Genomic DNA, 27,990 nt, shown 5'->3' on the forward strand with positions numbered 1-27,990 from the left:
TGAAACTTCAGTCTAATTAGAGGGCAGCTCATTTGTCTAGCTGCTGAGTCTCCGATGCCTGACACATGGTAGATGCATAACAACCATTTGCAGGTTGGACAAAGAGATGAGTCAATGACCTATGCCAGCATTTTGCCCTAATGAGCAAAACCTTTCCTGGGCTGTTTCTGTACCCAGATAAGTCTTCCTGCCAGCATCCTCCTGCTGAATTCCACCATCATTATGACAGTCTGGAAGATGCTGAACCATAAAATAATGATTCCCCCAACTTCCCGTTATAACCCCCTAGAGGATCATGAATTCATGTAAGTCATTACAGGATCTATTTATATTTTGGCATTACAAACACAGGTATTTTTACTAAGTGCTTACTCTGTGATCAGAATTCTACATACATTATTTCATTTAAGCTACAAAACAGCTCTGCCCAGTATGTATTATCTCCTTTCTGCTGATAAGGGAACTGAGGCTAAGAGATTAAATAACTTGTTCAAGGTCATATGGCTCTTAAGTTGCAAAGAGGGAAGTGAACACCTGTCTGTGAGCTTCAAAGCATATACTCTTAATCATCATGCTATGCCTCTCTAGATATAGCCACGGCCGTATGTTGCAATCAGTTCCCTATTGTTAAATTAAAATATATTTAGTTTTTCTCATTACGAACATGATACACAGAATTTGTTGAATATTAAAAATCTACAAAAAAAGATTTTTTAAAAAAGAAAACAAAATCACTCATAATCCCTGTAACTGGAGATACTTTTCCAGTATTTTCACATGACTATGCATATACATATTTTATTTTTAAAAATTAAACTCCTACTGTGCATATTGTGTTGTGACCTTCCTTTATCACTAAACAGATAACAGTTTTAAAAAAATCCTTAAATGTTCTTTGGGGCCATGCATTTTAATGGCTACTTAGAGCAGGATATGCCCCATTATAGTCACCAATCCTTTATTATTGGGCATTAAAGTTGGTTTGAATTCTTTATGATTATAATAACACTGAAATGAGCATTCTTACAAATAAGTGTTTGAATGCAACTCTGCTGATGTCCCTAAGATAAATTCTTGGAAATTAATTTATTGGGCCAAAGTAGATGAACTATTTTATCTTTAAGGCTTTTGACACATATTACCAGATTGCCTTCCGGAAAGTTCACACAATTCTGGGCTCCCCAAACAGAAGGATATGCCAATTCCCAATCCATGACAACAACGACTATTTAAAAGATTAAGCATATGTAGTTGTATCTTTTTTAGAATACTGGAGAGCACAGATTTGTTTTTCAGTTTAATTGGCCATTTGCATTGATTCTTTTATGAACATGCTCTCTATACCCTGTGCTCATTTTCCTGGATGGCTCTTCATTTCTGTTCATCATTGTCTTATGATTTACCATCTGTTTTTAAGCTTTTTTGCATAGGTTACAATAGTTTTGGTCAGTTCTTCATTTACTTTTTAAATCTTTTAGGTATGTAGAAACTTCTAAGTATTCAGATCTCTTATTGCTTTTCCTTATCCCGTCATCCTTTCCACAAATATTTATTGAATACTTAATATGACCAAGGGACTTGGTGACAGACATTATGGATACACCAGGGACAAAGAAAGATATAGTCAAATCCTTGATAAAGCTTGTAGTCTGGAAAGGGAGACTACATTAAATAAATAATTGCACTCATAATTAGTTTCTTAATGTTGTTATCAGGACTTTGAGGTAAACACATAAGGTGTTGGAAGAATTATAACCAGCAGAGAAAATCTAGCCTGGCAAATCAGGATAATGAGTAGAAAGTGAGTTAGGGTCGATGGATAAGTAGAAGCTACTAGGACAATCCTGGGGAGGGTGGGTGTTGGAGAGCAGTGGATGGCTTTGTGGAGGAAAGTGTGGAAGGAGAAAAGCCATCCTGGGGAGAGAAGATGGTAGCTTGGACCAGGGTGATGGTAGTGTAGAAGAGAATTAGACTGTGTCAGAGATTTGGGGGAGCTCCTGTGATTTGGTGGTGATGGAGCAAAGAGACGTGTCAAGGTAAACCTCAGCTCTTCTGTTTCATACCAATGGGGTGGATCAGAGGTTGTTCATAGAAAGGGAGCCTTAGAGGATGCCTAGTCTTGGAAAGGAAGTTGGCAAGCTCAGTTCTGTCATAATTCACTGGACAAGTATGCAGAACACCCAGGGTGCAATGTTGTAGCAGTGGGGTGGGGGCAGTGGGTAGTGATGTTTAGGCACTGAAACCATGGGCAGGGAGTAGATCTTGTAGCCAGAGTGCAGAGGAGGACAAAAGTAGCAAGTCTAGGACTAAGGCAAGAGGAACTCCAAACTTAACAAAGAAAACAAAGAAACTCGGAAACTGGGAAGCCGTGTTCAGAGAGGCAACAGCAAACCAGGAAGGTGGGCTGTCACTGAAGCAACCAAGGGAGGAGCCAAAAGGTATTGGTTAACAGTGACAGGTGTGGATGCTGAGTAAGATGCAACCTTCTGTTTGCTCACTGAATGTAGTGTCTTCAAGGTTACTTGTGAGCTGAGCAAGGGTAATTTAGGGAGAACACTGGTGTCATAAGTCATCTTTTAATGGGTGGAGAAGACAGTGGAAGGTGAGGCGAGTAAACAAACAAACAAAATGTTTACTTGTGTTGAGATGAGTAAACGTTTTGGCTGTGAAGGGAGGCAAATGCAAGAAGGAGCAGGAATGCGACATGGAGCTAAAGTACTGCCCCCTCCCAAAGAGGGAGAGGTTATAGCATGACTAAAGGCAACCAGGAAAAAATCCAAAATTGGAGGTAGAAGGATAGGAAAGAGAGAGGAAAAAACTGACCTTAGTAGGGTCCTGAAAATGCCAGGGCAGGGGTGGGTGGAAAGAGAGCATCCTTCCCTCTGTGAGATAAGAGGAAGAAAATGTGCAAGTGCTCTGAAGAGGGGGGTTGAGGTGTCCTCTAATGGCTCTACTTTCTTGAGAAGAGAGAGTGAAACCATCTACCAAAAGTGTCCTGGAGGAGGAGCTTCGTCAGGAACCTGGAGAAGCTTTAAGAGGTGAAAGGTGAGCTGAACAGAGAGGTGCTGGTGCTGCTCACTAAGAAGGCTGTATCAGATGCAGGCTGGGATGGGGCGTATCAAGCTAGGACCACCACCCGGGCTCCTCTTTTCGTACTAGCTCAGAGCAAATTCTCTTTTTTACCCAACATCAGATGAATAGTCATCTGTATTTTCTGCCTTCTATTTTATGCTTTATTCCCAACTTTTTCTTTTTAAACCTAACACTTTAATCCATATGGGATCAGTTTTATGTACTGTACAAAATGGAAATCTCACTAGAGTTCTTTACAATATTCTTAGGACAATAAATTGACCAGTCAAAACTTTCCCCAGTGATTTAAAATGCCATTTTATTATCACATTAAATTATTTTATATTCTAGCATATGTTGTTGGCTTTCTGCTCAATTTCATTGAGTCATAGCTTCTATTCTGACAGTATCTCTCTGTTGTGTTGATAGAGCATGTTTTAATATTCAGTAGAACAGGTCCTTTCCAAATATCATCATTCTTTTGCAAAGTTTTCTGGACTATCACTACCCATGTATTCTTCCAGAAGAATACTGGAATAATTTTACAAAACTTCAAAAATGTTCCGTCAGCATCTTTATTTCCCTTGCATTCTTCACTTCTCTGGGGGACAAATGACACCTTTTTGATAACAAGTCCTCCTGCCAGTCATATTGTATTAATTCTCATTTCTTAATGTTTTCTTTTTAGGTCTCCCAGTTAAAAATGTTTTTTCATTTCTTACAAACTGTATTCCTAGGATTTTATTACTTTTTTCATATTATTTTTGCATTACATTAAGGAGTTTCTCTTATGAAACATATGACAAAATTATGTGTAACAAATGTATATTTAAATAATAATTATGAAATGAACATGCACGTACCCACTATCCAATCTAAGAAATAAAACCTCACTGTATCATTGGAGCATCCTTTGTGTCTTACACTCTTGACTCCTACTCTCCACCCCATGAACAAAAAAAATGCATATTATCCTGAATTTTATGTTAATCATTCTCTTTATTTGGAGTTATAAGTATATACATCTATCTCAAGACAAAATATCATTTAGTTTTTCCTGGTTTCCTTTATATACATAAAACTGAGCGTTTGTATTGCATGATTTGCATGTGTCACTCAATGCTGTTTTGAGATTCATCCCCACTAATGCATGTAGCTGTATTTCATTCATCTAAATTTTATGAATCGAGTCTTATTTATTTTCTATATTTCTTATTTATTACTATAGGCAGACATTAAGACTATTTCCCGATGGGGCTATCTTAAAGCATTGCTCCTATGAATGTTTTTGTACATTTGGTTGAAAATATATATGATTTCACTAAGGTATACCTAGAAATAGGATAGGTAGACTAAGGGCAATATCTGTCTTCAGCTTTCCTGAGTAATGCCAAATGAGTCTCCAGAGCGGTGGCAGCAATGTACACTCCCTCCAACAATGTTCTGAAAGCTCCTACGTCTCTACATCCTTACAAACACTTGGTATTGTAAGGTTTTTATATTCTAGACCATCTGGTAAGTGTGAAATGATAGATCATTGAGATTTTATTTGTTTTTGTCTGTTTTCTAAAGAGGATGAGCATCTTTTAGTGTTTTTTTGGACATTACTGTCTTCTTCTTATTGATTTGTAGAGGTTCTTTGCATATCTTTGCTATGGATCCTTTTATTGGCTATGTGTGTTATAAAAATATTCTCTTGGTTTTTGTCTTCCCTGTGCCTTTACGTTACCTTTGGACAAAGATCAGTTCTTAATTTTGCTGTGGTCAAATTTATCAGTTTTTCTCTTTTTTTGTATGGGAAAAAGAAACACTACTGACTTGATGGTGGTAATCATTTCACAATGTATACCTATATCAAATCATCATGTTGTAGATCTTAAATATAAACAATTTGATTTATCAAATATACCTCAACAAAGCTGGAAAAAAAATAGCAGCAGATGCTGTTGGTGCTTACTGCCCATATACTGATGCTCACTGCAAAACACTTGCTACTCTACCTGAAGGCTGTGGAAGCAAACTTGGTCTCCACACAGGGTAAGCAAAAAGTGCCAGAGTTAATGTCCCCAAAACATTCTTCAAGCAATGAAAGGATGTTAATGTATGAATATTCTGGTCTCTTCACCATTGGTTGGGTTAACTCTGAGATATGTTCTAATAATATTTCTCAAACTACCTCAAATACCGAAACCCTTATTATTGTTATCATCATTATTATTATTAATTTTCTTTATTATTTTCAACCCACTGTGGACTGATACTATCATAAAATTTTTTAAAAGAATAGGAAAGTAAAATCAAAAAGTAAAAGTGAAATATAAAAACATAGAAAATGCAAGCTCCTCCTTTAAAATACTTAATCTCTTTTTCTGTAATTATCTTGTCAAGGACCTGAAAGAGTTCATGAGTCAGTGCTGGTCTCTGGATTACAGGTGGAGTGGCACTGCTCTAAAACCCAGTGATTCCCATGGTAATTTTCTTGATAATGCACATTTTATTGGCTTCCTTCCATTCCCTGATTCACTTCTCTCTACTTACCAGTGTGCCCTGGATCATCTCCTAAATAAACTACTTGCATTTGAGTCCTTATCTCAGGATCAGATAAATGCAAACGAAAATAATAAATCCAAATAAAATATTCTTATTTAAGAAATACTTTCTCTACCCTGAAGTCATAAGATTATTCCCTTAAACTTTCTTCAGTTTTAAAGTCATACCTTTTATAAAATGTCTGCAACTCATCTGTAATCGTGTTTTCACATAAAGCATGAGGTAGGGATCTAATTTCAATTCTTCCTCTCTGTCCTAGCACTACTTAATGAAAACAAAGTTTTATTTACTTAACTGATCTGCCATGTGCTCCCTCTGCCTTCCATCACTTTTCCACATATGTATGGGTCTATTTCTACATTCTCTCTATTTTTTCAATTGTTGTATTAGACTATTCCTGTGTCAATATCATGCCTTTTTTATTAATTGAATGATTCTTTAAATTCTATAGTGCTTTACAATTTTCAAAAGTTTAACACACATGATTTCATATAATCCCATAATAACCCCTTTTTCCCCCTGATATTGCCCCTCCCCGTTCCCTCTCCCCACTGGTAACCATTAATTTGTTCTCTATATCTGTGAGCCTGCTTCTTTTTTGTTTCATTCACTAGTTTGTTGTATTTTTTAGATTCCACATATAAGTGATATCATACAGTATTTGTCTTTGTCTGTCTTTCACTTAGCATAACGCCCTCCAAGTCCATCCATGCTGCTGCAAATGGCATTATTTCATTCTTTTTTATGGCTGAATAGTATTCCACTGTGTGTATATACCACATCTTCTTTATCCATTCATCTGTTGATGGACACTTAGGTTGCTTCCATACCTTGGCAATTGTAAATTATGCTGCTATGAACATTGGGGTCCATGTATCTTTTTGAATTAGAAATACCGTGTCTTCTAAATTAACAAAGATTTGTAAGTTTTGTAGCTAGTAGAGCAAGGCCTGCAAATATGCATTTTGTGTTCAGGGCTGTCTTACTATTCTTGTCTTTTCTCCTTGCATATACATTTTAGGACTAGCTTGTAAATTTTCAAAACAAAAGTCTCATTTTTCTATTGAAGTCGCATGAAATATAGATCAATTGGGAGACCATAAATGTCTTTATATATTATGGCTTTATAAATTGGGTTTTCCTACCCATAAACATGGTGTATCTCTTACTTAGGTCTTCTTTAATGTCCTTCAGTGCTTTATACATTTACATATACTATATACCTTGAAATCTTTTTGTTAGGTTTATTCCTAAAAACCATATATTTTTATTGGTATCATAAATAGTATCTTAAAAAAACACATACTTTTTAGGTGAATGAAAATGCAATGGATTTTTTAATGTTGAGTTCTTTGTCAAACATGCTATATTCTCTTATTAATTCTAATGAATTGTGTGTAAATTTCTTTGGGTTATCTAATAAATAACCATAGCATCTGCAGTTAATGATAATTTTGTTATTTTCCAATCTTTTAACTATTTATTTAATTTTCTTGTCTTCTACCAAAGCCACCAATACAATATTTAGTGGAGATAATGATAAGCATCTGTGTACTTTCCAACTTTAAAGGAAATGATTTTATTATTTCATCCTTGGGTGTGGTGTTTGTAAGTTTCTTATAGTTACCCTTTATCAGGGTAAGAAGGTCTTTTTTATTCCTGGTATACAAGGATATTTTCTTTTTAAGTCATACTGAGCTTTAACTGAAGCTTTAGCCTTGGGCAGAGTTTGAGGGTATTTATGCAATTGGGCTTAGAAGTTCCTTCTTCTTGTGCCCCAAGAGACTGGGTGGCAGTGGAGGGGGTGGTTTCTTTTGGTGAAGTCACAACTCAGTCATATTTTCTCCACGTAGGTCCCCCTCCCCCAACATTGCTCTGCATTAATTCCTCTGGCATGGGTACGGCATCCTCTTATAGTTCTCAGGGCAGAATGAAAGGCATTTTTCTATTCCTTTGGGAAGGTAGTTTAAGAAGAATGATCAGATGACCATCTTGAATCAAAACTCTCATTTTCATCATGCAGACCTGTAATGTAGTACTAACATCATGGGCTGAGCCAGACTGCCTGGGTTTATGTCCCATTCTCACCACTTATTTGTTGTACAACCTGAGGCAAGTTGCTTAACCTCTCTGTGACTCAGTTTCCTTACTTTAAAATGACTCCATTTCCTTACTTTAAAATGAGGATTAAAATAGTATCTCCTTCATAGCTATTGTGGTGATTCACACTCTGTGTGTTTGCTCCTCCCCCTGGTCCCATCACATTCTCTGAGAACTGCTCTAGTGCAGCCTGGAGATCACCAATTTGATTCTTTTGCAGAAGCAGCATTGTTACTATTTCCTTTGGTGTCCTTCCATCTATCTATAGTCTCTGAATAGTGTCGTACTGCTAATCATAGAAGCCGTATCTTCTCGTAGCTTACTGAGCATATTTAACAGCTTTCTAAAATTTTCTTCTGATTTCTATGGTAAATTATTTAAAAATCTATTTTGCCTTTGAGGAGATTCTCATGATTCATTCAGTCAATAATATATTTATCACATGTCTATTATCTACCTGGCACTGTTCTAAGTGCTTGGAAGTACCAGTAAACAAAAATAGAAAAAAACCATCATTGTCTCTTTGGTATACATGCAAGCGGGAGAAGAGAGATAATTAAATGTAGAGTGAAACACGCAGCATGTCAAATGATAAATCCTAGGGAGATACACAGAGCAGGGAAGAGGGACAAGGAGTCTGGTGTTAGAAAAGTCCAGTTTATAATAGAAAGGTTGAGGAAGATTCACCTGAAAGGTGACATTTGAGCGAAGACATGAAGGAGGTGAAGAAACCAGCCCTGGTTTTTTTTGTGGGAAGATTATTCTAGTCAGAAGGAATGGCAAATGCAATTGTCCTAAGGCAGGGACACACCTGGCACATTTGAGGAGAACAGTGACTGGATTTATGTAGTAAGGCAGACATAGAAGAAGATGAGGTCAGACAGGCAACCAGAAAAGTGGTAGTATTAAAACCAGGCAGGACCTTGTGGGGCTCATGGATACAGAAGACTTTCTGTGCCCCCTGTTTTTTGTTTGTAGGGAACAGAGTCTAGCCTCCCTGACCTGCCCTGAGTTCGAAAGGGCAGCTTCAAACAGGTAATAATCAGGGAAGGGAGGGGATGCAGACAGAGACAAGGGAGGAGCAGCCAAGAAACAACAGTGCAGCCTTGGGGCAGGGTCCTGGTTCTGCCTCCAGGGATGCACAGAACAATATCTTTGAGCTCTTTACAGAACTAAAACCCCCAACAAATGTAAGATGTTAGCATTCTTCATTCCAAAGAAGATCACAGTTTGATAACCTCATCAAGAGACCACCTGAGGCCAAATTAAAGGAACCAGAAAGGCTCATTAGGAGGAGAATACCTGAAATCAGATTAAAGGAGTGCAGACCCTGCACACACCCTAATCTTATCAGCAACCCCACCCTTGAACTACTGCTATAAAACTCCTCACCAAATCCTCCTGGATTGGGGGACACAGATTTTGGAGGGCATGAGCCCGCTGTGTTCCCCTTTGCCTGGCAAAGCAGTAAAGCTAGTAAAGCTAGTCTTTTCTACTTCACCCAAAACTTTGAGATTCGATTTGGCACCAGCGCACAGAGGCCAAGTTTTCCGCATCAGTGTGGTCACATAGGACCTCGTGAGCCATCCTAAGGACTTGTGCTTTTAATCTCAGTAACACGAGAAACCACTGGAAGGTTATGCACAGAGGGGTGATGTTGTGATTTGCCACATGGCTTAGTAAGATCCTTCTGGCCGCTGTGTTGAGAAAACAGCAGGGGCCAGGGCTAAAGCTGAAAGGCCATTGTGGAGGCCACTCTAATAATACACGTTGGAGACTGCAGTGGCTTGGACCAAAGAGCTAGCAGTAGAGGCTGTAAAAAATGATCAAGGTCTTGCTATATATTGAAGGATGAGTCAAGAGAATGTGCTTATGGATGGGATGTGGGGAGTGAACAGGGATGCTTTGCACAAAGCAAGGGGGCACCGATCATAGAGAATAGGTGTGTTCCCCGGAGTTTGCAATCCAGGGCTTTAAATGTGACAAAAGTGAGGAATCAAGGTTTCTGACTTGAGCCATTGATAAAATGGAGTTGCCATTAACTGAGGTGGAGAAGGGCATGAGGAGAATGAATTTGGTGGCGGCTGAAGGATGATCAGGCCAGCTGTGGACATGTTTAATTCCAGTGGCTGATTAGCAATACAGGTGGATAGGCCTAACAGGATAAATGACTGGATAATTTGGATAAATGACCCCGGAGGGCAGGGGAGAGGTCTGGCCTGGAGACGTCAACTGGAGAAATCATTAGCATAGGGATAGATTTTAAAGCCAAAGGATTGGAGGAAATCATTAGAGGAATGAGTGTGGATCAAGGGTCAACAAGCTATGGCCACTGCCAAATGCAACCAGCTGCTTGTTCTGTAAATAAAATTCTACTGGAACACTGCCATACCCATTCATTTCTACGGTCAGAGTGAGATGTTTGAAATTGGGATTACAGAGGTATTATAGGTAATTTTAAGATGGTCCCCTGCCCATAACTAACAGAAATCTTGCACAGATCACTGGTTTGGTTTTTCCAAGTCACACACCCTCGGTTAAAAAGCAGTCTGCTGAGTCTGGTACTGGCCACACACCACTTAATATAGTTCTTGGCAGAGAGTAAATTAAATGCTTTATGTATAGACTTTCACGTAGGACACCATATAGAAACTGGTGGGATGACCATCCCCATTTTACAGATGGGGGCACTAAAATGTACAGAATGCAAGTAATTTAATCAAGGTTATACAACAAAGTAGTGAATGGAGCCTAGATAGAGCCCAGATCCCTCTGACTCCAAAGTATTTTCTGAATCACCCCTTTCTTCTATCACCTGGTAGACGTGTGGGCTTAGAAAAGCTGAACGACAGTCACACTAAAGTCACCTACTAGTGGAAAAATCAGCACATCTTGGCCCCAGACTGAGGCTCTTTTTACCACATCACACTACCACTCTGCAAGTCAAGAAGTCCTTTTCCATGAAGCCAACTTAGAGTTGACCCTCGGTGTCCGCAGGAATTAGATCCAGGATAACAAAATAACAAAATCCACTGAAGCTAAATTCTTTATATAAAACGGCGCAGTGCAGTTGACCTTCCACACTGGGGGTTCCTCGTGGGAGGATTTAACCAACCGTGCATTGATTTCAAAATCAATCTGCGGATATGGAACCCACAGATATGGAACCCATGGATACAAAGGGCTAACTGTACTTTATTTTGATTCAACTAGGTCTTTTTCTTCCCCATCTTACTCACTGTGAAAAGACTTCTTGAGGGAAGATTCCTGTTTTGTCTTATCTTCTACGTTGCTTTACCCTTCTTTTTTTCCTTCATAATTCTTTAGTGGATCCGCATATTCCCTCCCCACAATTTCATTTCTTTTTCTATCTAACAGCACGGAACTTTCCATCCCTTTGATAGAGTTCTACAACAAAGGTTAATTACTTTATAATTTCATTCTCTTTAAAAAAAAAAAAGCACCCTAAAATTGCTAATTTTAACTGTGCTTCTTGTCAGTAGGTTCATGTAAATTCACTGTAATTAAACCAGATGTTTTCTTGTGCCTAACACTCAGGTGGTAATTTAAGGGAAATTTTCATTTCAACATAAAGGAGGACAGAGTGTTGTCAAGGGAAGTTTTCTCCTCTCTTCTCCTGTCTTATCCTTTCCTCTTCTTTCTTCCCCTCCATTTTCGTATCTGAAAAGTGGGGCTAATGGTGAACTTTGAGGGTAGTTGTGAGAAGTAACAAGTCAGTTTTTGTAAAAGCACAGAGCCCTGCACAGTCAGCACAAGTTTTCCTTCCTATCGTCTTGTCTAGGTTTTTTTTTTTTTTTTTTTAATTTATTTATTTTTTTGCCTCTCCATTCCAGGTGCCATATTTGTCGGTTAGTTGGTTGTTGTTCATTATAGAGGCTCAGAACTAACTTAAAAGTTGAAATAATTTGAAAATGGTTCAGAGGAGTCTGTGAGTCTTATAGAGACAAGATAGATTTAAACAATTTCAATCCACTTTGTAACTTCCAGTCTTGCTGGAGGAAAGATAATTTTTTTCTGGATAAATTTTTATATCTTAAGGTGTCAAACATACCTTTTTAATGAAACTATACAGTGGTGTATTAGTAAATGTTTCACAGCCAGCTCTCCAGGAAAACAAAATAAAATAAAAACTCAATATGTTTCCTGATTTCCATGGTATAAATATCTCCACCGTGGTTGATTTTAAGCAGTGAATGTGATATCACTGGGTTCAGAGGTTAGAAGAGAGGCTAATGATTAGCTCTATCAAGCCAGTATCAGCTGGTTTTGAGTGTAAATAAAGTATATTATACACGTCTTTACCTTCTTAGCATATGTAAGCAAGGCCCCGTGATATCATGAAAGAGGCATGGGTTTCGATATTAGCTATTCATTCATTTAACAAATAGTTAATGAGCATCTACTATGTGCCAGGCAGACAATAAACACACACACACACAGTATTTCAGGTAATGATAAATACTACAGAAAAGGATAAAACAAAGAGAGTGTTTAGGGAGATACTGGCCAGGAATAGGATTGTGTCTTAGATAGGGTTGGGGGAAAAGCACAGATAAGATTTTGGGATCTATTTATTGGCTTTGCCATTTGTTACTTAGTAGCCTTAGACAGGTTCCTTAAACTCTCTGTGCCTCAGATTTCTCTTCCACCCATTATCAGTAGCATCTACATCACAGTATTTGGCAACTGACTGTATGAATGAAGAATATCAGCACAACACCTAGCTCATAATGGACATTCAAAAACTGTAACTGCACTTCTCCTTACCCTTTATGATAGCTCAAGGTCATCTCTGCAAAGATTAAAAATGTACTGAGCTCTAATTAAATGATGGCTCAGCACTTACTAAGATGTGTATAGCTTTTTATCCTTAACTAAATGACTATGGATTTATTGCCTTGTTGTTATTGCTTTTTATACTTTTTTTCTCACTGTCCTCTTTTCCAGATTTTATGTGCTGCATCTTGTTACTGTACAAGTACACGTCCCTAGCAACATGCAGCCTCTTGTTACTGTATCTTGTTACTGTACAAGTACATATCCCTAGCAACATGCAGCCTCCTTCTAGCTTCATGTGACCTGAGAAACCAGATAATTAACCTTGTTAGAAATGCACATAAAATACAAGCACTCATTCCTAAAATATCAGTCTTCTCTATGATGAAAGTACATGTCTTATACTAAATGCAATAATATATGTATTATATGTGATTAAGGATATATTAAATGTGATTAAGCATATTATGTTAATATATACTATATGATTAATAATAATCAATTAGATTTTTATACAATTATTATAAATTATATGGGAATCTACATTCCTTATTGCAAAATAGGAAAAATGATACTGTTTGCTTTTTCACGTTTGGTGTTAAGATTAAACAAATCTACACTGCTGATGAAAATGTAAAATGATAAGGACTTCTATGGAGGAGTATTGGTCATCATCTAACAAAAATGCATATGCATTTATGCACTGACCCCAGTAATCCAACTTTCAGGAACTTCTCATGAAAATACATCTCCACAATACCAAACAACATATGCACAATACTGGATACAGTATTATTTCTCATAGCAAATAATGGGAACAACCAAGTGTCCACAGGACCCTACTTGAATTAACCACGGTATATCCACATAATGAAGTCCCACACAGCTATAAAAAAGAATGACACAAATCTGTACAAACCGACATGGACTGATTTCAAGGATATATTAAGTGAACAAAAACACAAGATGCAGAGTATACCTACTATGCTATCTTTTATATAAAAATAAGAGAAATAAAGATAATTTTTACTTTTTTGCAAAATGAACTATAGGAAAGATATATCTGAAATAAATACAAATGGTTACCTTTCAGGTGCAGATAAGAACAGTGTGAAAGAGAGATGCTGGCAATTCTTCTCTGAGTGTACCTTTTTATACAGTTTTGACTTTTGAACCAAGAAACTGTTTTGATGTTAGAAACAATGACATTGAACAAAAAAGGATGGGGGGAAGGCAGACCTTAAAATTGAAATAAATGAACCTAATAGGGTATCAAATTGATAATATAACCATCCAGAGAAAAGAATGAACTTTTGGATATGGTATCGTGACTACTCAAGGAGAGAAAAACTAAAAAGAAAATCTTTAACATAATTTAGTAGTTTTCTTGTTTGTTAGGAGGACTGGTATTGTAATTCTGAGACTACTTTGTGTGTATTGTAGCATGGAGCAAATGAAAAAATATGTGAATGTTGGGATTTTCACTGTGGGAGGAGGGAGATAGATATATATGGATTGAGGGCAAGTGCAGAAGAATCCTGAGGTGTTGGATTTGAATTAGTGTGAGTTCATGATTTAAAACAGATAAAATAATATTCCCCAGCTCTACCTTCTTGAAGAGCCTAGAGGCAATAACACCCCATTGAGCACAACTAAGATGCATCTCTGAAAACAACCAGAAATCCTCAGATAAGTGGTTAACTCCAGGTCTGGGGCAGAGACATTACAAGGAGAGTCTGGAATATTCTGTTGCACCAGAAGCAAGGAAAACTAATGAGAGCGTGTCCAAAGGACCTAGGAGCCAATCTGAGGGGACTCCCACTAGCCATATTTGAGACAGTTTGAGCATTGAAAAGAATAATGATAGTAATGGATTTTAATACATTGAGGAAGAAAAAATGACCCACGAGTCAATAGGAAAAAAAAGTGGGGAGGGGGATGAGGAGAGAAAAGCTCTTTTATAAAGAAGAATGCAAATTAATACATGTAGAGGGAATGCTAGATTTAGAGCACCCTTTTGTAAATATCAGCATAATAACTGATTCAGGAGAGGATTATCAAGGAGTGTTAAAACCATTGGGTCAAAAGTTCTTGGGGAGACCCGGAATTGCCAAAGCAATCTTGAGGAAAAAGAACAAAGCAGGAGGCATAACCCTCCCAGACTTCAGACAATACTACAAAGCTGCAGCAATCAAAGCAGTGTGATACTGGCACAAAAACAGACATACGGATCAATGGAACAGAATAGAGAGCCCAGAAATAAACCCATGCACTTATGATCAATTAATCTTTAACAAAGGAGGCAAGAATATTAAATGGGAAAAAGTCTCTTCAGCAAGTAGTGCTGGGAAAGTTGGACAGCTGCACGTAAATCAATGAAGTTAGAACACACCCTCACATCAAAAATTAACTCAAAATGGCTTAAAGACTTAAACATAAGATATGACACCATAAAACTCCTAGAAGAGATTGTAGGCAAAACATTCTCTGACATAAGTCGTACCAATGTTTTCTTAGGTGAATCTCAAGGCAGTAGAAATAAAAACAAAAACAAACAAACAAAAACAAGTGGGGCCTGGGACTTCCCTGGTGGTCCAGTGGTTAAGACTTCACCTTCCAATGCAGGGGGTGTGGTTCTGATCCCTTGTCAGGGAGGTAAGATCCCACATTCCTCGTGGCCAAAACCCCAAAAAACAGAAGCAATGTTGTAACAAATTCAATAAAGACTTTAAAAATAGTCCACATCAAAAAAATCTTAAAAAAACAAAACAAAAAAAACAAATGGGACCTAATCACTTACAGGCTTTTTCACAGCAAAGGAAACCATAAACAAAATGAAAAGACAATCCACAGAATGGGAGAAAATATTTGCAAATGATGTGACCAACAAGGGCTTAATTTTAAAAATATACAAACAACTCATACAACTCAACAACAAAAAAAGCAAACAACCCAATCAAAAAATGGGCAGAAGACTTAAATAGACATTTCTCCAAAGAAGACATACAGATGGCCAATAGGCACATGAAAAGATGCTCAACATCACTAATTATTGGAGAAATGCAAATCAAAACTACCATGAGGTACCACCTCGCACTAGTCAGAATGGCCGTCATTAAAAAAGTTTACAAATAACAAATGCTGGAGAGGGTGTGGAGAAAAGGGAACCCTCTTACACTGTTGGTGGGAATGTAAATTGGTGCAGCCACTATGGAAAACAGTAAGGAGGTTCCTCAAAAAACGAAAAAGAGAATTGCCATATGATCCAGCAATCCCACTCCTGGGCATATACCCAGACAAAACTCTAATCCGAAAAGATACATGCACCACAATGTTCATAGCAGCACTATTTACAATAGTCAAGATATGGAAACAACCTAAGTGTCCATCAAAAGACAAATGGATAAAGAAGATGTGATACACACACACACACACACACACACACACGAATGGAATATTACCCAGCTATCAAAAAGGATGAAATAATGCCATCTGCTGCAACATGGATGGACCTAGAGATTATCATACTAAGTAAAGTAAGTCAGAAAGAGAAAGACAAATAGCATATGACATCACTTATATGTGGAATCTAAAATATGAGACAAATCAACATATCTATGAAACAAAAACAGACTCACAGATATAGAGAACAGACTTGTGGTTGCCAAGGGGGAAAGGGGGTAGAGGAGAGAAGGACTGGTAGTTTGAGATTAGCGGAGGCAAACTGTTATATATAGGATGGATAAACAACAAGGTCCTACTGTAGAGCACAGGATATTCAATATCCTGTGACAAGCCATAATGGAAACAAATATGAAAAAGAATATATATATATATATATATATATATATGTAAAACTGAGTCACTTTGCTGTACAGAAGAAATTAACACAACATTGTAAATCAACTATACTTCAATAAAATGTTTTTAAAAGTTCTTGGGGAATAGGATCCCCAAGGATCTCAAAGCATCACTGCACAGGTGAGCTAATTTATGAAGAGAAAAGGTGCTACATTTACTGTGGAGGGACTGGGTGGTCCCCATCTTATCTAAGGGACCAATGCAGCAACATCAGTAGAGGGGGTCCCTGACATTATGTACCTCTTGACATGATACAGTGAGAAATATACACCACCAACCCATATAGCATTTTTGCCAAACATGTCTCATATTCTGGTTTGTCACATAAGATCAGGTTTAATATTATTGGAAATATGAATGTGGATTATCTATTTGATTATTTTAAAATTAATGCTAAATTTCTTAGATGTTTTATGGTACTGTGGGTATGGAGGAGAATGTCCTTATCCTTAGGTCATGTCATGTATGCTAAAGAATTTAGGGGTCAGGTATCATGATTTCTGCCACTTACTTTCAAAGAGTTAAAAATATTATATGTATGTTTATATATATTTCCATATCAAATATATCATACCTAGGTATCATATATATATATGAAAAAATAAATAGTAAGGTGTTTAGAAATGTTGAATCTAGTGAAGGGTTTACAGATCTCGTTTGTACTATTCTTTCAATTCTTCTATGGTTTTGAAACATTTCAAAGTAAGATTTTGGGTATGAGTCATTGTATAAAACATAGCGTGCCTATGAGTGTCTAGATTCCACTTCACAGTCTTGGCTGTGGTCTGGCTGAAGGCAGAGAAGTAACCATCTAATAAATGAGTCACAGTTTTGTATGAGACATTTGTGAAGAAAAGGGGAAAAATAAAGAATCTGTTTAGTCTCCTATTAACGATGACCTCCCAGATGAAGCAACAGGGCTCAGTGGCCATGACCTCCTCTCACCAGCAGTGGATTACTTCACACGCTCACGAAAGCACTGGGGTGATGAAATTACAAATTCCATATATTCCCCAGAAGACAATTTTGTAGCACAGATGAAAGCAGCGTGAGTCCAGTCAGCTCAACCTGCAAGGCTGCTCCTTGGTTCCCCAAAGGGGGTTTCGGTTAATGGACTAGAGCTGAGCTCCATCCCCAGCTCGACCTTGAGGTGAATGAGCTCCCAGCAAACAGAGATGGTGCCTCTCCCCTCTTTAGGAGAAATGGAACCTAATCCTGGCATGCAGAGGGCACTGTGCTCTTCTGAGACTTTCGTGCAGCCCGGTGGTTCCTGAGGTGGGGCCTCAGGAGGGCTACAAGATGGAGGCCTGGTGTCTTAATGTTGGTGTGTTTACTGTGATAATGGCTGCACATCTCGGTAGAGCAGGAACGGATGTGATATTAATGGTGTTTGATTAAAATTTAACTTCAAAGCTTTGCTGCTCTCAATGTGTTTTGATAAAGGCCTTGTGATTTTTTCTTTTCCTGATGACAAGAAGAAGAAAGGGAGAGGCTGAGGCATGCCTTAAGGATGGGAATTGGGATTTGTTGTTGCACATGTAGGTAATCCTCAAAAAGCAGCCCAAGGTGGGCAGAGCATCTTGACAAAAAATGCCGTGAGCTGTTCCTGGGCCAAACCCTCCTGTTCATCTTCTGCATCCTGAATGTTCATGCTGGTTCTCAACAGTGGCTCCTCCCTGTCTAACAACCAGGTCCCTCATGAACACTTGTCACTAAACCACCCTACTTGCCCCAACCCTGCTTCTCCAACCAGGCACTGACCACATCGCCACTCCTTGAAAGTCGATGTCATAATCTACAACCAGTTACAGTGGACATCTATAGCTCTGCAGAGATGGGTGGGTGCTTTCTGGGTTGGCTGTGCTAGAGGATTCTTTGTCAAGAATTTTTTTTTCTTTTATTTAGTGCAAATGTAGTAGCTACATTTAATGAAAACTTACAATCTGATGAGCATGATTCCAATTTCTATATACACCATCCTTTTTAATGAGCACAACAACCTGTAAGGTAGGTACTATTACTATCTCCTTTTTATAGATGAGAAACCAAGGCACTGAGAGATGAAGCAACTTGCTCCAGGCATATCTGGCTCCAGAGTCTGCCTTCTCAAAGAGTGCATTATTCTACCTGCTGGAGGAAGGGGCTGTGCATTTTTGAAACCATGAAGCCAGATCTTGGGAAAGTTTTGACAGCTTTATCAGAAGCTAAATCCAGGGCCACATGTCCTGGGCTGCAAAATGAAGCCAAGATGAGATGTCTGACCCTCTCTGTTGGAGGATAGATGGGAACAGGCTCATAGGAAACAGGGCACTCAGATCTTCCAGAGAAGCTGGCCTTGGGGAGAGCTGTACCCACAGAAGACTGAGGTTCATTACAAGATAGGAAGATGGGGGAACAAGGTGACAGAGGCTGAGTCCCCACTGCTACTGCCACCTAGAAGCACAGTCTACAGGGGCTGCGAACAGAGAGGCTGTGAGGATGAATTTAAAGGGGATCAGGAAGGGTTTGTCATGAAGGCAGGTTTGATAAAACTTCCAGGTCTAGGATGGGATGGGGTAACGTGAGAATTGGGAGACAAGGTGAGAGGCTGGAGCTCCTTCCTCTATCTCCCTGTGGGACTCTGCAGCTGAGGATGTGGGTCTGGATCCCACCAGGGACCATCACTCAGGGGTCCTTAGAATTGCTTATATGAAATAAGAGGACTAGACAGGGCCGCCATGGAAGAGGCTCTGCTTTGAGTCAAGTGTGAGGATTTGCCTCATGCAGTAACAATGACAGAGTTCTGCCCGGATTCTTTCTAATCACTTTATGCCATTTTTGTGCCCTTTGATTTTCTGTCTGCATGTGTAGAAAGCCAGAAGTTCCTGAGAATTTACTTCCCAATCCTCCATCCCCATTCCAGACCTAACCACTGGCTGGCAGCCATGATTTGGAACGACAGTGATACACAACCTGCCCTATAGAGTTCTCCTGCAGGCCCAGGTCACAGCGCCCTGGATTTGGCCTGAAGCTGTACCTGGGCTTCCTCCCCTTCACTGTCCTGCTTCCCCCACTCCCTCCCCAGTCTCCCCTGGGAAACCTTCCTTAATCGATCACTAGCAGATCAATCCACATGAGTCTGATGCCAGGAAACTAACTACAGACACCCCTCGAGGCCAGAAGCAGTCTGGCTGGAAGGAAAACTGAAATACGGTCACAGAGAAGTGTTTCTTATAGATAAGTCCTAGAACCAGCAAGTCCTGTCCTACCATAAATAACATAACCACCGTGGCGGAGTTACATGCAAAATACAGCAGGGGTCTGAGAAGGAACACCCAAGTTGGCTTGGAGCACTCAGGGAAAGCTTCTGGAGGGAGTAGCACGTGAGCAAAGACTTGAAAGATTATAAATAGAATCTGTCCCACAGATGTGGAGGAGAGGTCATTCTGAGCAGGAGAAACAAAGCAGCATGGGCAAGGAGACAAGGGCGGGAAAAAGAGATGTGTTCTAGAAAGTGCACGTGGCTCTCTCTTCCTGGAGTCTTAAGAGGCATGCTGGAAGATAAACTGCAGAAGGCAAACTCATTGGAACCTTGTGGGCGTGGAGCTGGGGGATGGGGAGGGAGTGATGGAGGCACCTAGGCTGACTTCAGGTGTTTATCTTGACTTAGTAGATGCAGTTCATTGATGTGAGGAACACAGGGAGAGAGGTCCGTATAGAAGAGGAGACAGTTCGTTTCTGGGTACTTTTTTTTTTTTTTTTTTTTTTTTGCGGTACGCGGGCCTCTCACTGCTGTGGCCTCTCCCGTTGCGGAGCACAGGCTCCGGATGCGCAGGCTCAGCGGCCATGGCTCACGGGCCCAGCCGCTCCGCGGCATATGGGATCCTCCCGGACCGGGGCACGAACCCATATCCCCTTCATCGGCAGGCGGACTCTCAACCACTGCGCCACCAGGGAGGCCCGTTTCTGGGTACTTTTGAAGACACCTGTAGAACACCCAGGTGAATATGCGGTTCTGGGTGCATTCAATGTGTGTGCCAAGTTCTTAAAGTGTATTTTCTGATCCTTATTCTTACAGAATCCAGAGCCGTCTGACTCCCAAACTCAACATGCTTCAACAATACTACCAATACACAGCTTCTCTTTCGGGAGGCATCAGTGTGGTTAAATGCTGGCATAGCAGGTGGTATAAAGTGAGAAGAGAGATGGGGACGTAGAAAGGTCAAACTTGAGCGTGTGTCTGCGACAGAGTTGCCACTGTCTAGGGGGACAGCACCCCTTGGAGTTGTGCACTGCACAGCCTGTGTGGTGCTTTATTGAAGAGCTGAGAAAAGGGGCTGATATACCAACAGAGATGAAAGACGCAGGAAAAATAAAACCTCCTAACCGCTAGGCATGGCCCCCCAAGCAGGTCTGGCATTCCCCGCTCCCGAGTGAGCATGCGCACTGCCCGCCGCACTCACCATCCTCCTCCGTCTGCACCACCAGCTGCTCACTCTCCATCCGGCCCTCGGGGTTGGACAGCAGCAGCCGCAGCCGGATGGTCATGAAGGGACGCAGGCCCCGCAGGGTATAGTGGGAGGAGGTCTGAATGAGCTCCTCGGCCTCGTACTGCTGCTGGTTGAACACGTACTGGTACTGCACCGTGAGGTTGTAGCTGTGGCAGCGGGTCACCGCGTAGCCGAAGGGCTCCCACTGCAGCGTCAGCTGCCGGGCTCGGATGTCCACGATCTCCACGTTTTGCGGGCCGTGCACCGGGTCTGCAACACACACACGCAAGACACAGGGCTCTGAGGAGGCTGTCAGGAAGGTGGGGTGGAGGCCCCGCTAAAACAGGGGAGAACAGCTCTTCAAACTCAGCCCAATCACTCAGCCACTACCTTCCTGATTTCGTCACCTAGAGGATACTTTAATTAACATTATTCTGTAAATCAAACTCCTTCTTTTTTAAATAAGGCATCTAAAAGAAAACATAACTACTTAAAGGGAAAACCTGAATCACTTGCCATAAATAAATGTTTACCATTTAAAACAATGCAAAGTTGTTTTCATCAGGGTACCACCAAAAACCATGTTGGGTACCATTAACAGCACACACAACACTTTGGGGAAATACTAGTTGAGAAGGATGCTGGAGTTCTGATCTGCCTCTTTACATTTCATCTGGCCACATCCCCTCCCCTTGAGAAACCAGACCCATTTCTCTAGTTTACCACACCGAGGTGCACAATCTAGAGATCAAATAGCATCCTCCACACACAGCATCCTCAGCAGGTCACTGTGACCCACTGACAGTGCCTTGGAACTTCCCTTCCTTTCACTGACAACACAACTCATCCTTTCCTAGCCTCCCACAACAGTCCTCAACCCTTCCTTCTTTGTTCTCCACTTTTTTTCCAAACAGGCCCCTCCAGGGGCATCGTTCTAAAAACAGATCTGATCCAACAATCCCACTCCTGGGCATATATCCAGACAAACTGTAATTCAAAAAGATGCATGCACCCCTATGTTCACAGCAGCACTATTCACAACAGCCAAGACACGGAAACAACCTAAATGTCCATTGACAGAGGGATGGATAAAGAAGATGTAGTATACATATACAATGAAATATTCCTCAGCCATAAACAAGAAAGCAATAATGCCATTTGCAGCTACATGGATGGACCCAGAGATTATCATATTAAGCGAAGTAAGTCAGAAAGAGAAAGACAAATATTGTATGATATCACTTATATGTGGAATCTAAAATATGACACAAATAAACTTACCTACAAAACAGACTCACAGACATAGAGAACAGACTTGTGGTTGCCAAGGAGGAGGGGGTTCCGGGGAGGGAAGGATTGGGAGTTTGGTATTAGCAGATGCACACTATTATACATAGAAACAACAAGGTCCTACTGTGTAGCACAGGGAACTATATTCAATATCTTATAATAAACCATAATGGAAAAGAATATGAAAAGGAATATATATATATAACTGAATCACTTTGTTGTACACCAGAAACTAATACAACATTGTAAATCAGCTATACTTTAATTTAAAAAAATAAAAAAATAAAAACAGATCTGATCATGCCTTCTCACCCTAGTGCTATCTCCCATTCCAGCCCTCCCTACTGATCTTGGTCCCAGACCCCCATATATAACATTGGCTATGTTTATTTTATTATGAATATTCAATTTACACTTTACACAAATTAAATAGATGTTTTGTGCAAAACAGATAATAAAAAACAAAACTTTTCTTTTTTTAATCCCCATTATGTAAAGCTCATTCTATAAGGTTTAGGCACTTGTTACGATAGAAACGTAACTTCTTTTATGATCGGCATTCCCCGTAAGTTCTTCTGTCAGACTCTCTTCGCTGGGAGTAGTTAAGCACAGGCTAGAGATTCAATCCGTGTACTTCTCCCCCCCCGCCCCGCCCACCATGCTACCTCACTAGCTGTGTGACCTTGGGCAAGGGCACTGCATCTCTGAGCCTTCATTTCTTCATCTATAAAGTGGAAATTATTGCGCTAATCTCAGAGGGCCGTTAATGTGTATAAAATGAACTGTAAAGAGAGAGAGAAAATTGTCTCTACCTAACAGTGGGCGTTTCTCTTAGAGAGAATGGCCCTTCTTGGAGAAATGCTTTAAGAAGCTTGTTTGGAGTAGACGCTGCAGTCCCAGGGCCTTGGGATCGGCTGTGCTTAGCCTTTAGAGGAGAAAAATGAACTCACTGGCTGCTGGGATTGAATAGGAGAGGATGGGGGTGAACAAGATGGTGTATTTTTGGGTGGAGCCCAATGGGACTGTTCTCATGTGACTCCTAGTCTTCAACAGGGTCCTCAAAATACCACAAAATGATTGGCTGTGATTTGATTTCCTGGGGTTTCTGAGATCTGCATGCCTCATTTGCGCCAAATAAAATGTCGCATGGGTACAAAGGGACCAGAGGCAATGGGGACTTGGAAAATATGTCCATGTGTGTTACTGACACCTTGAGAGATGATTTGGGCTTTCTCAGGCTATGGAATTAAGAGGTTCAAGGACATCTCAGTTCAAGGGCAAAAGATAAGACCTCTGGTGGCCCTGTGGGTTAGATACACGTGGGTGAAAGTTTTCTGTAAGTTCAAGAACTTGCATTCAAGAAAGGGCAAGACAGTGGCTCTTTATTAAGCAGTAACTATGGGCTGGGCAGTTGCATGCTGAAAACAACTGTCCGACATAGGGAACTGAGGCCAACGAAGGGACATGACTTGCCCAGGGCCACACAGCTAAGTCCCCAGCTCTGAACTCCCACGGCACTTTGCACAGCTATCCAGCCCACTGAGCACCCGTCACGCTTTCTAGGAACTGCTTGTTCCTTTATACATCATTCCTCCCAGGCTGCAAGGGACCATGTGCTGTTTGTCCAGCAACCCCAGCACATGGTACTGAGTCTGTTGATGGGCCAGTTCATGTTGTTTAAACTGAGAGGAACAGATGGTGACCTGTTTTTGAGAACTGAGCCTGGACCCCCTTGACTCCACAGTCCCCTGTTCTGTCCCCTCTAGCACATCACCGAGTCTTTAAGGTGAACTTATCTCTTTTTCAATTCAAGCAAGAGAACGTCCTAAGATCCTACATGATGGAAACTAGTTTTCAAAATGCATGATGGAGGCGTTCATGCTTTCACTATAACCCCCCCAAACCTCAGATGTCAACCCAGCTTCTGCTCCGGTAATTGCCTACAGCAGGGAGAGTCTCAGGTTTACATCCCGGCTGGTACAAACAAGTCAGAAATCGCTGAGAAAGCTTTGTGTGTGCAGTGGAGATTGGTTTGTTGAATTTACATCCCTCGTGTAAATATGTCCAAGCCTAGAGCCTATGGTTTCTGCCTCCAGATAAGACTCTGTCCATATGACCTTGTTGAGTAACAGCCTACAGGCCACAGAGATGGCATACAGTGGGAAGAGAGTGTGGCTTATCTGGGAAGCTGGAAAGTCTTCCTCTGATGGACAAGTAAAGTGGCTTGGCCTCCGGGTTCACTGTCTCTATGCCCTTAGACTTGGCAATGAGGGCCCTGTCCCGAGTCCTGTGGATTAGGGAGCACATTCCGGCCATCTGCAGACTCTGCCCTCCTCCTAAAGCAGGAGTCAATGGGCCAACGTCTCCACCTGGTCCCTGTGCTCCCCATTCTGGCCCAGGCTCCAGACACCTGACAGCCTAGAATTCCCTGTCCCAGTGGCTCCAAACTCATTTCCGGGGCTTGTGTGAACCTCTTCCCTTGCTTTGGCCATCCAAGGTCACACCATATTCCATGTATGTACCCCTAGGCCCAACGGGTGACCAGAGCGTGGCTGTTTGGAGGAGAAGACCTTTGTGGGGAGGGATGGAGTCAGGTGAAAGGAGAAGGAAGGAGGCTGCTGGTGTGTGTGTGTATCTTGTCCCAGACCCATTGGGACAAGTGTGTATGTGTGTGTGTGATTGACTAACTCGTATCTTCAGAAGCTTCTTCATTCTGCAGCTGCCTCTGGAAGGCAGCGTGGGCCTCCTCACATCTGATCACTGATCACTCCTCTCCTTTCCACGTTAGATCTTACTGAAGTACCATTTTCAACCTAATACCAGAGCCCAACCTGCAACATGTACCCTTCCACCTCCAAATTCCCTCCCTCGTTTTCCACTGCTCACTCTTTGAACCCTACATTCCTAAAGCAGACTGAGTGCTGCATCCTGAATCCTTTTACACCTCCATGCTTCCCTCTGCTTGGGCTGCCACGGGCAAATCCCTATTCAATATATTCAAGGCCGGGCTCCAATGCCACCCTTTCTTTGTAACTTTCTCCAAAAGCCTTTCTTGCCCAGGCAGAATGAATCATCATCTGTTTTCTTTAATACTTCTCCCATAGTCCTTATCAAATTGCAGATTAATGTTTGGATGTTTGGTTCACGCTCACCTCCCCTGCTAACCTGTGAGCACCTAGATCTCTTCATTTTTATAACTGGACATAGAGCTGATTAATAAATGAAGAATGAGTAAATACAGAAAGCAGGGGATAACTGAAGACCAAACCAGAATCAAGGCCTGAACATCCTGCAGGGGAAATGCAGTAAGTGAAGGGGTGAATCAGGGCTCTCTCTATACTCCAACTGTTAAGGTAATCATGTGGTTAAGTTAGAATTCAAGCCTCTTGTTTTATATGGACCCAGCCTCCATTCCTGCTGTCAAAGGCAATAGCTGTAGAATCTCCTAATGACCTTAATCAAGGCAGAACATCTTATTAAAAAGAAAGGAGCAGCAAAGCAGATTTCCAACTCATGAATTTTCTATGTATTCATCTTTGCACGTGGAATTGGCTGTAACATACGTACTATTCAAAGTTGAACCTAAATTGAGATAATTTGGGGCATGGGGCTGAAAATGTGGAGGTGGATGGCTTGTATGTAAAATTAATTTTTTATCCATTTGGAGATACGATTTGAGTTCCTTTCAAATTAAATTGCAATGGAGTCCTAGGCAGCTGGAAACATTACTGCCGACATAATTTGATACTGAAGGAGTAGTAATACATTGACAGATAGTTCGATGTGACCATTAATTTGCAATTTCTGCATGGAAATGCTACACGAAGGGAAAAAAGGTAAAAGGAACAAAAATAAAATCCATCTTCTTTCAGCATCATCCAAACCTACTCTCTTGCTTCCTTTCTGCCATCTCCTCTAATTTATTACAGATGTTTGGTGGACAGGAATTTGTTGAATATTATCACAGACATCCTTATGAAGGTAGGCAAGGACAGGAATCCAGAGGCTTCACTTAGGGATACTGGTACCCTCACGATCCAAGGTCACTGGGTCCTACCTACTCCGACCACTAGAATCAGGTGACTCTGCTGTCACCCTCTTGCAGCGATGTCATAGAGAAGGTATGTCATTCACATGTTCGTTGGCTTACCCAATACTGAAAAAATACTCTTGAGCAGGGAGGCATCATGACATGATAAAAAAGAGTGCTGGATCTGTCATCACGTGGACCTAAAGCAAGTCACTTGTCCTATCTGCATCTTTGCCTCATTTTTCTCATGTGTAACACGGGGATGGTACTTCTGCCTTTTAGGGCTACGAGGTGAATTAAGGAGCTAGTGTCCACCAAGCTCCCAGATGGTACTGGACCCAGCTGTATTCCCTTAAATACAGCTCCCACCTCCAGAAGGGAGACAAGGCAGGGGAGCCACTGAGATAAAATAGAAGTCCTGCAGGTGACTGTGGACCCCTGGCCTGGTTCTCAGTCCAGCTGACTGCTGGGTTCATGCTTTTTAACCAACTGTAGCTTGGAGTTAGCAAGGTCCCACTAATGCATGTTCAGATACAGCTCTATCTATTCTTTCCTTTCTACAAACGTGTCTTGGACCTCTGAGATGGGACAGGCATTAGGGATGCAGGGGAATAAGACAGACATGTTCTAGCCTTCATGAGATTCATGCTCTAGAGGGGGATGCAGACACGACAATTGTGAAGGATGGAATGATGAAGCCTGAAGGAGCTTTTGCAGGGAAAGTGCTGGGCTTCCAGGCAGCACATGTCAGAAAGACACAGCCTTAGGCTGGAAACTCATCTGAGCCAATTTAATCATGACTCGTGCACAACCTTACATTCTTTTTCATAGAAACTAGAAGCCACCAAAGAAATCTGAGGTGAGGGCTTCCCTGGTGGCGCAGTGGTTGAGAGTCCGCCTGCCGATGCAGGAGACAGGGGTTTGTACCCCGGTCCGGGAGGATCCCGCATGCCGCGGAGCAGCTGGGCCTGTGAGCCATGGCCACTGAGCCTGTGCGTCTGGAGCCTGTGCTCCGCAAAGGGAGAGGCCACAACAGTGAGGGGCCTGCATACCGCAAAAAAAAAAAAAAAAAAAAAAAGAAATCTGAGGTGAGTGAGGGTTAATGATTCCTCCATAACTGCATTATTAGGTTATAATAAAAGCAAGTCTCAGGCTAAATTCTACTACACAGATGAGCATTTATTACACAAATGTTTATTAGCAAGCAGGCACAAAATAGGTCATACAATCCATTCCATAAAGCTCAATGAAGCTCAGCGACCTGTCTTAGTCTTTTTAGGTGACCTGGTTCCTATCTTGCATGTAGGCTCATTTAAGGCAGTTATGACAGTATTCTCAGGTAGGGGTTGACAAACTGTTTGTTGTTGTTGTTAAAAGTCTAGAGAGTAAATATTTTAAGCTTTGTGGGTCAGACAGTCTCGGTTCCAGCTATTTGTCTCTGCTGTTGTAATGCAAAGGCAGACACAGAAAATGTGTAGACAAATGAGCATGGCTGTGATTCTATGAAAGCTTATTTACAAAAATAGGGATAAACTGGGAGTTTGGGATTGACATGTACACAATGCTATATTTAAAATAAAATGTCTTTCCATGAAAAAAAAAAAAAGATAGCCTAGGCTGTGGGCTGTACCTTGCCTACTCCTGGTCTAGCGGCAAATCAAGTACCATTACAGACACATCAGGTAACCAGGAATCCTTCTCAACCAACAGGTGACACAGGACTGTTTAGGAATCAAGGCTTGGATACCATCCCTAAGGCTAAGAGCTAGAGGCCTTACTGGGTTCTCCTACGTTATGTACATTTGGAAAGCACTTTCACAA

The 27,990-nt window shown here is 40.9% G+C and overlaps 1 protein-coding gene across 10 annotated transcripts in view; it reads right to left on the minus strand.

Moving 5' to 3' along the window:
- PTPRT (protein tyrosine phosphatase receptor type T) overlaps window positions 1-27,990 on the minus strand; it is a gene marked incomplete at both ends in the record, with an annotated part of 1,101,453 nt that overhangs the window by 408,086 nt on the left and 665,377 nt on the right. For all 10 annotated transcript variants that reach the window (XM_079719321.1, XM_079719325.1, XM_079719327.1 and 7 more), the window contains one exon: window positions 20,823-21,119. In XM_079719321.1, the coding sequence (XP_079575447.1) occupies window positions 20,823-21,119 (297 nt within the window). The remainder of the gene's footprint in view (window positions 1-20,822; window positions 21,120-27,990) is intronic.

This window comes from Hyperoodon ampullatus, assembly GCF_949752795.1.
Source record: "Hyperoodon ampullatus genome assembly, chromosome: 14".
NCBI classification, from domain to species: domain Eukaryota; kingdom Metazoa; phylum Chordata; class Mammalia; order Artiodactyla; family Ziphiidae; genus Hyperoodon; species Hyperoodon ampullatus.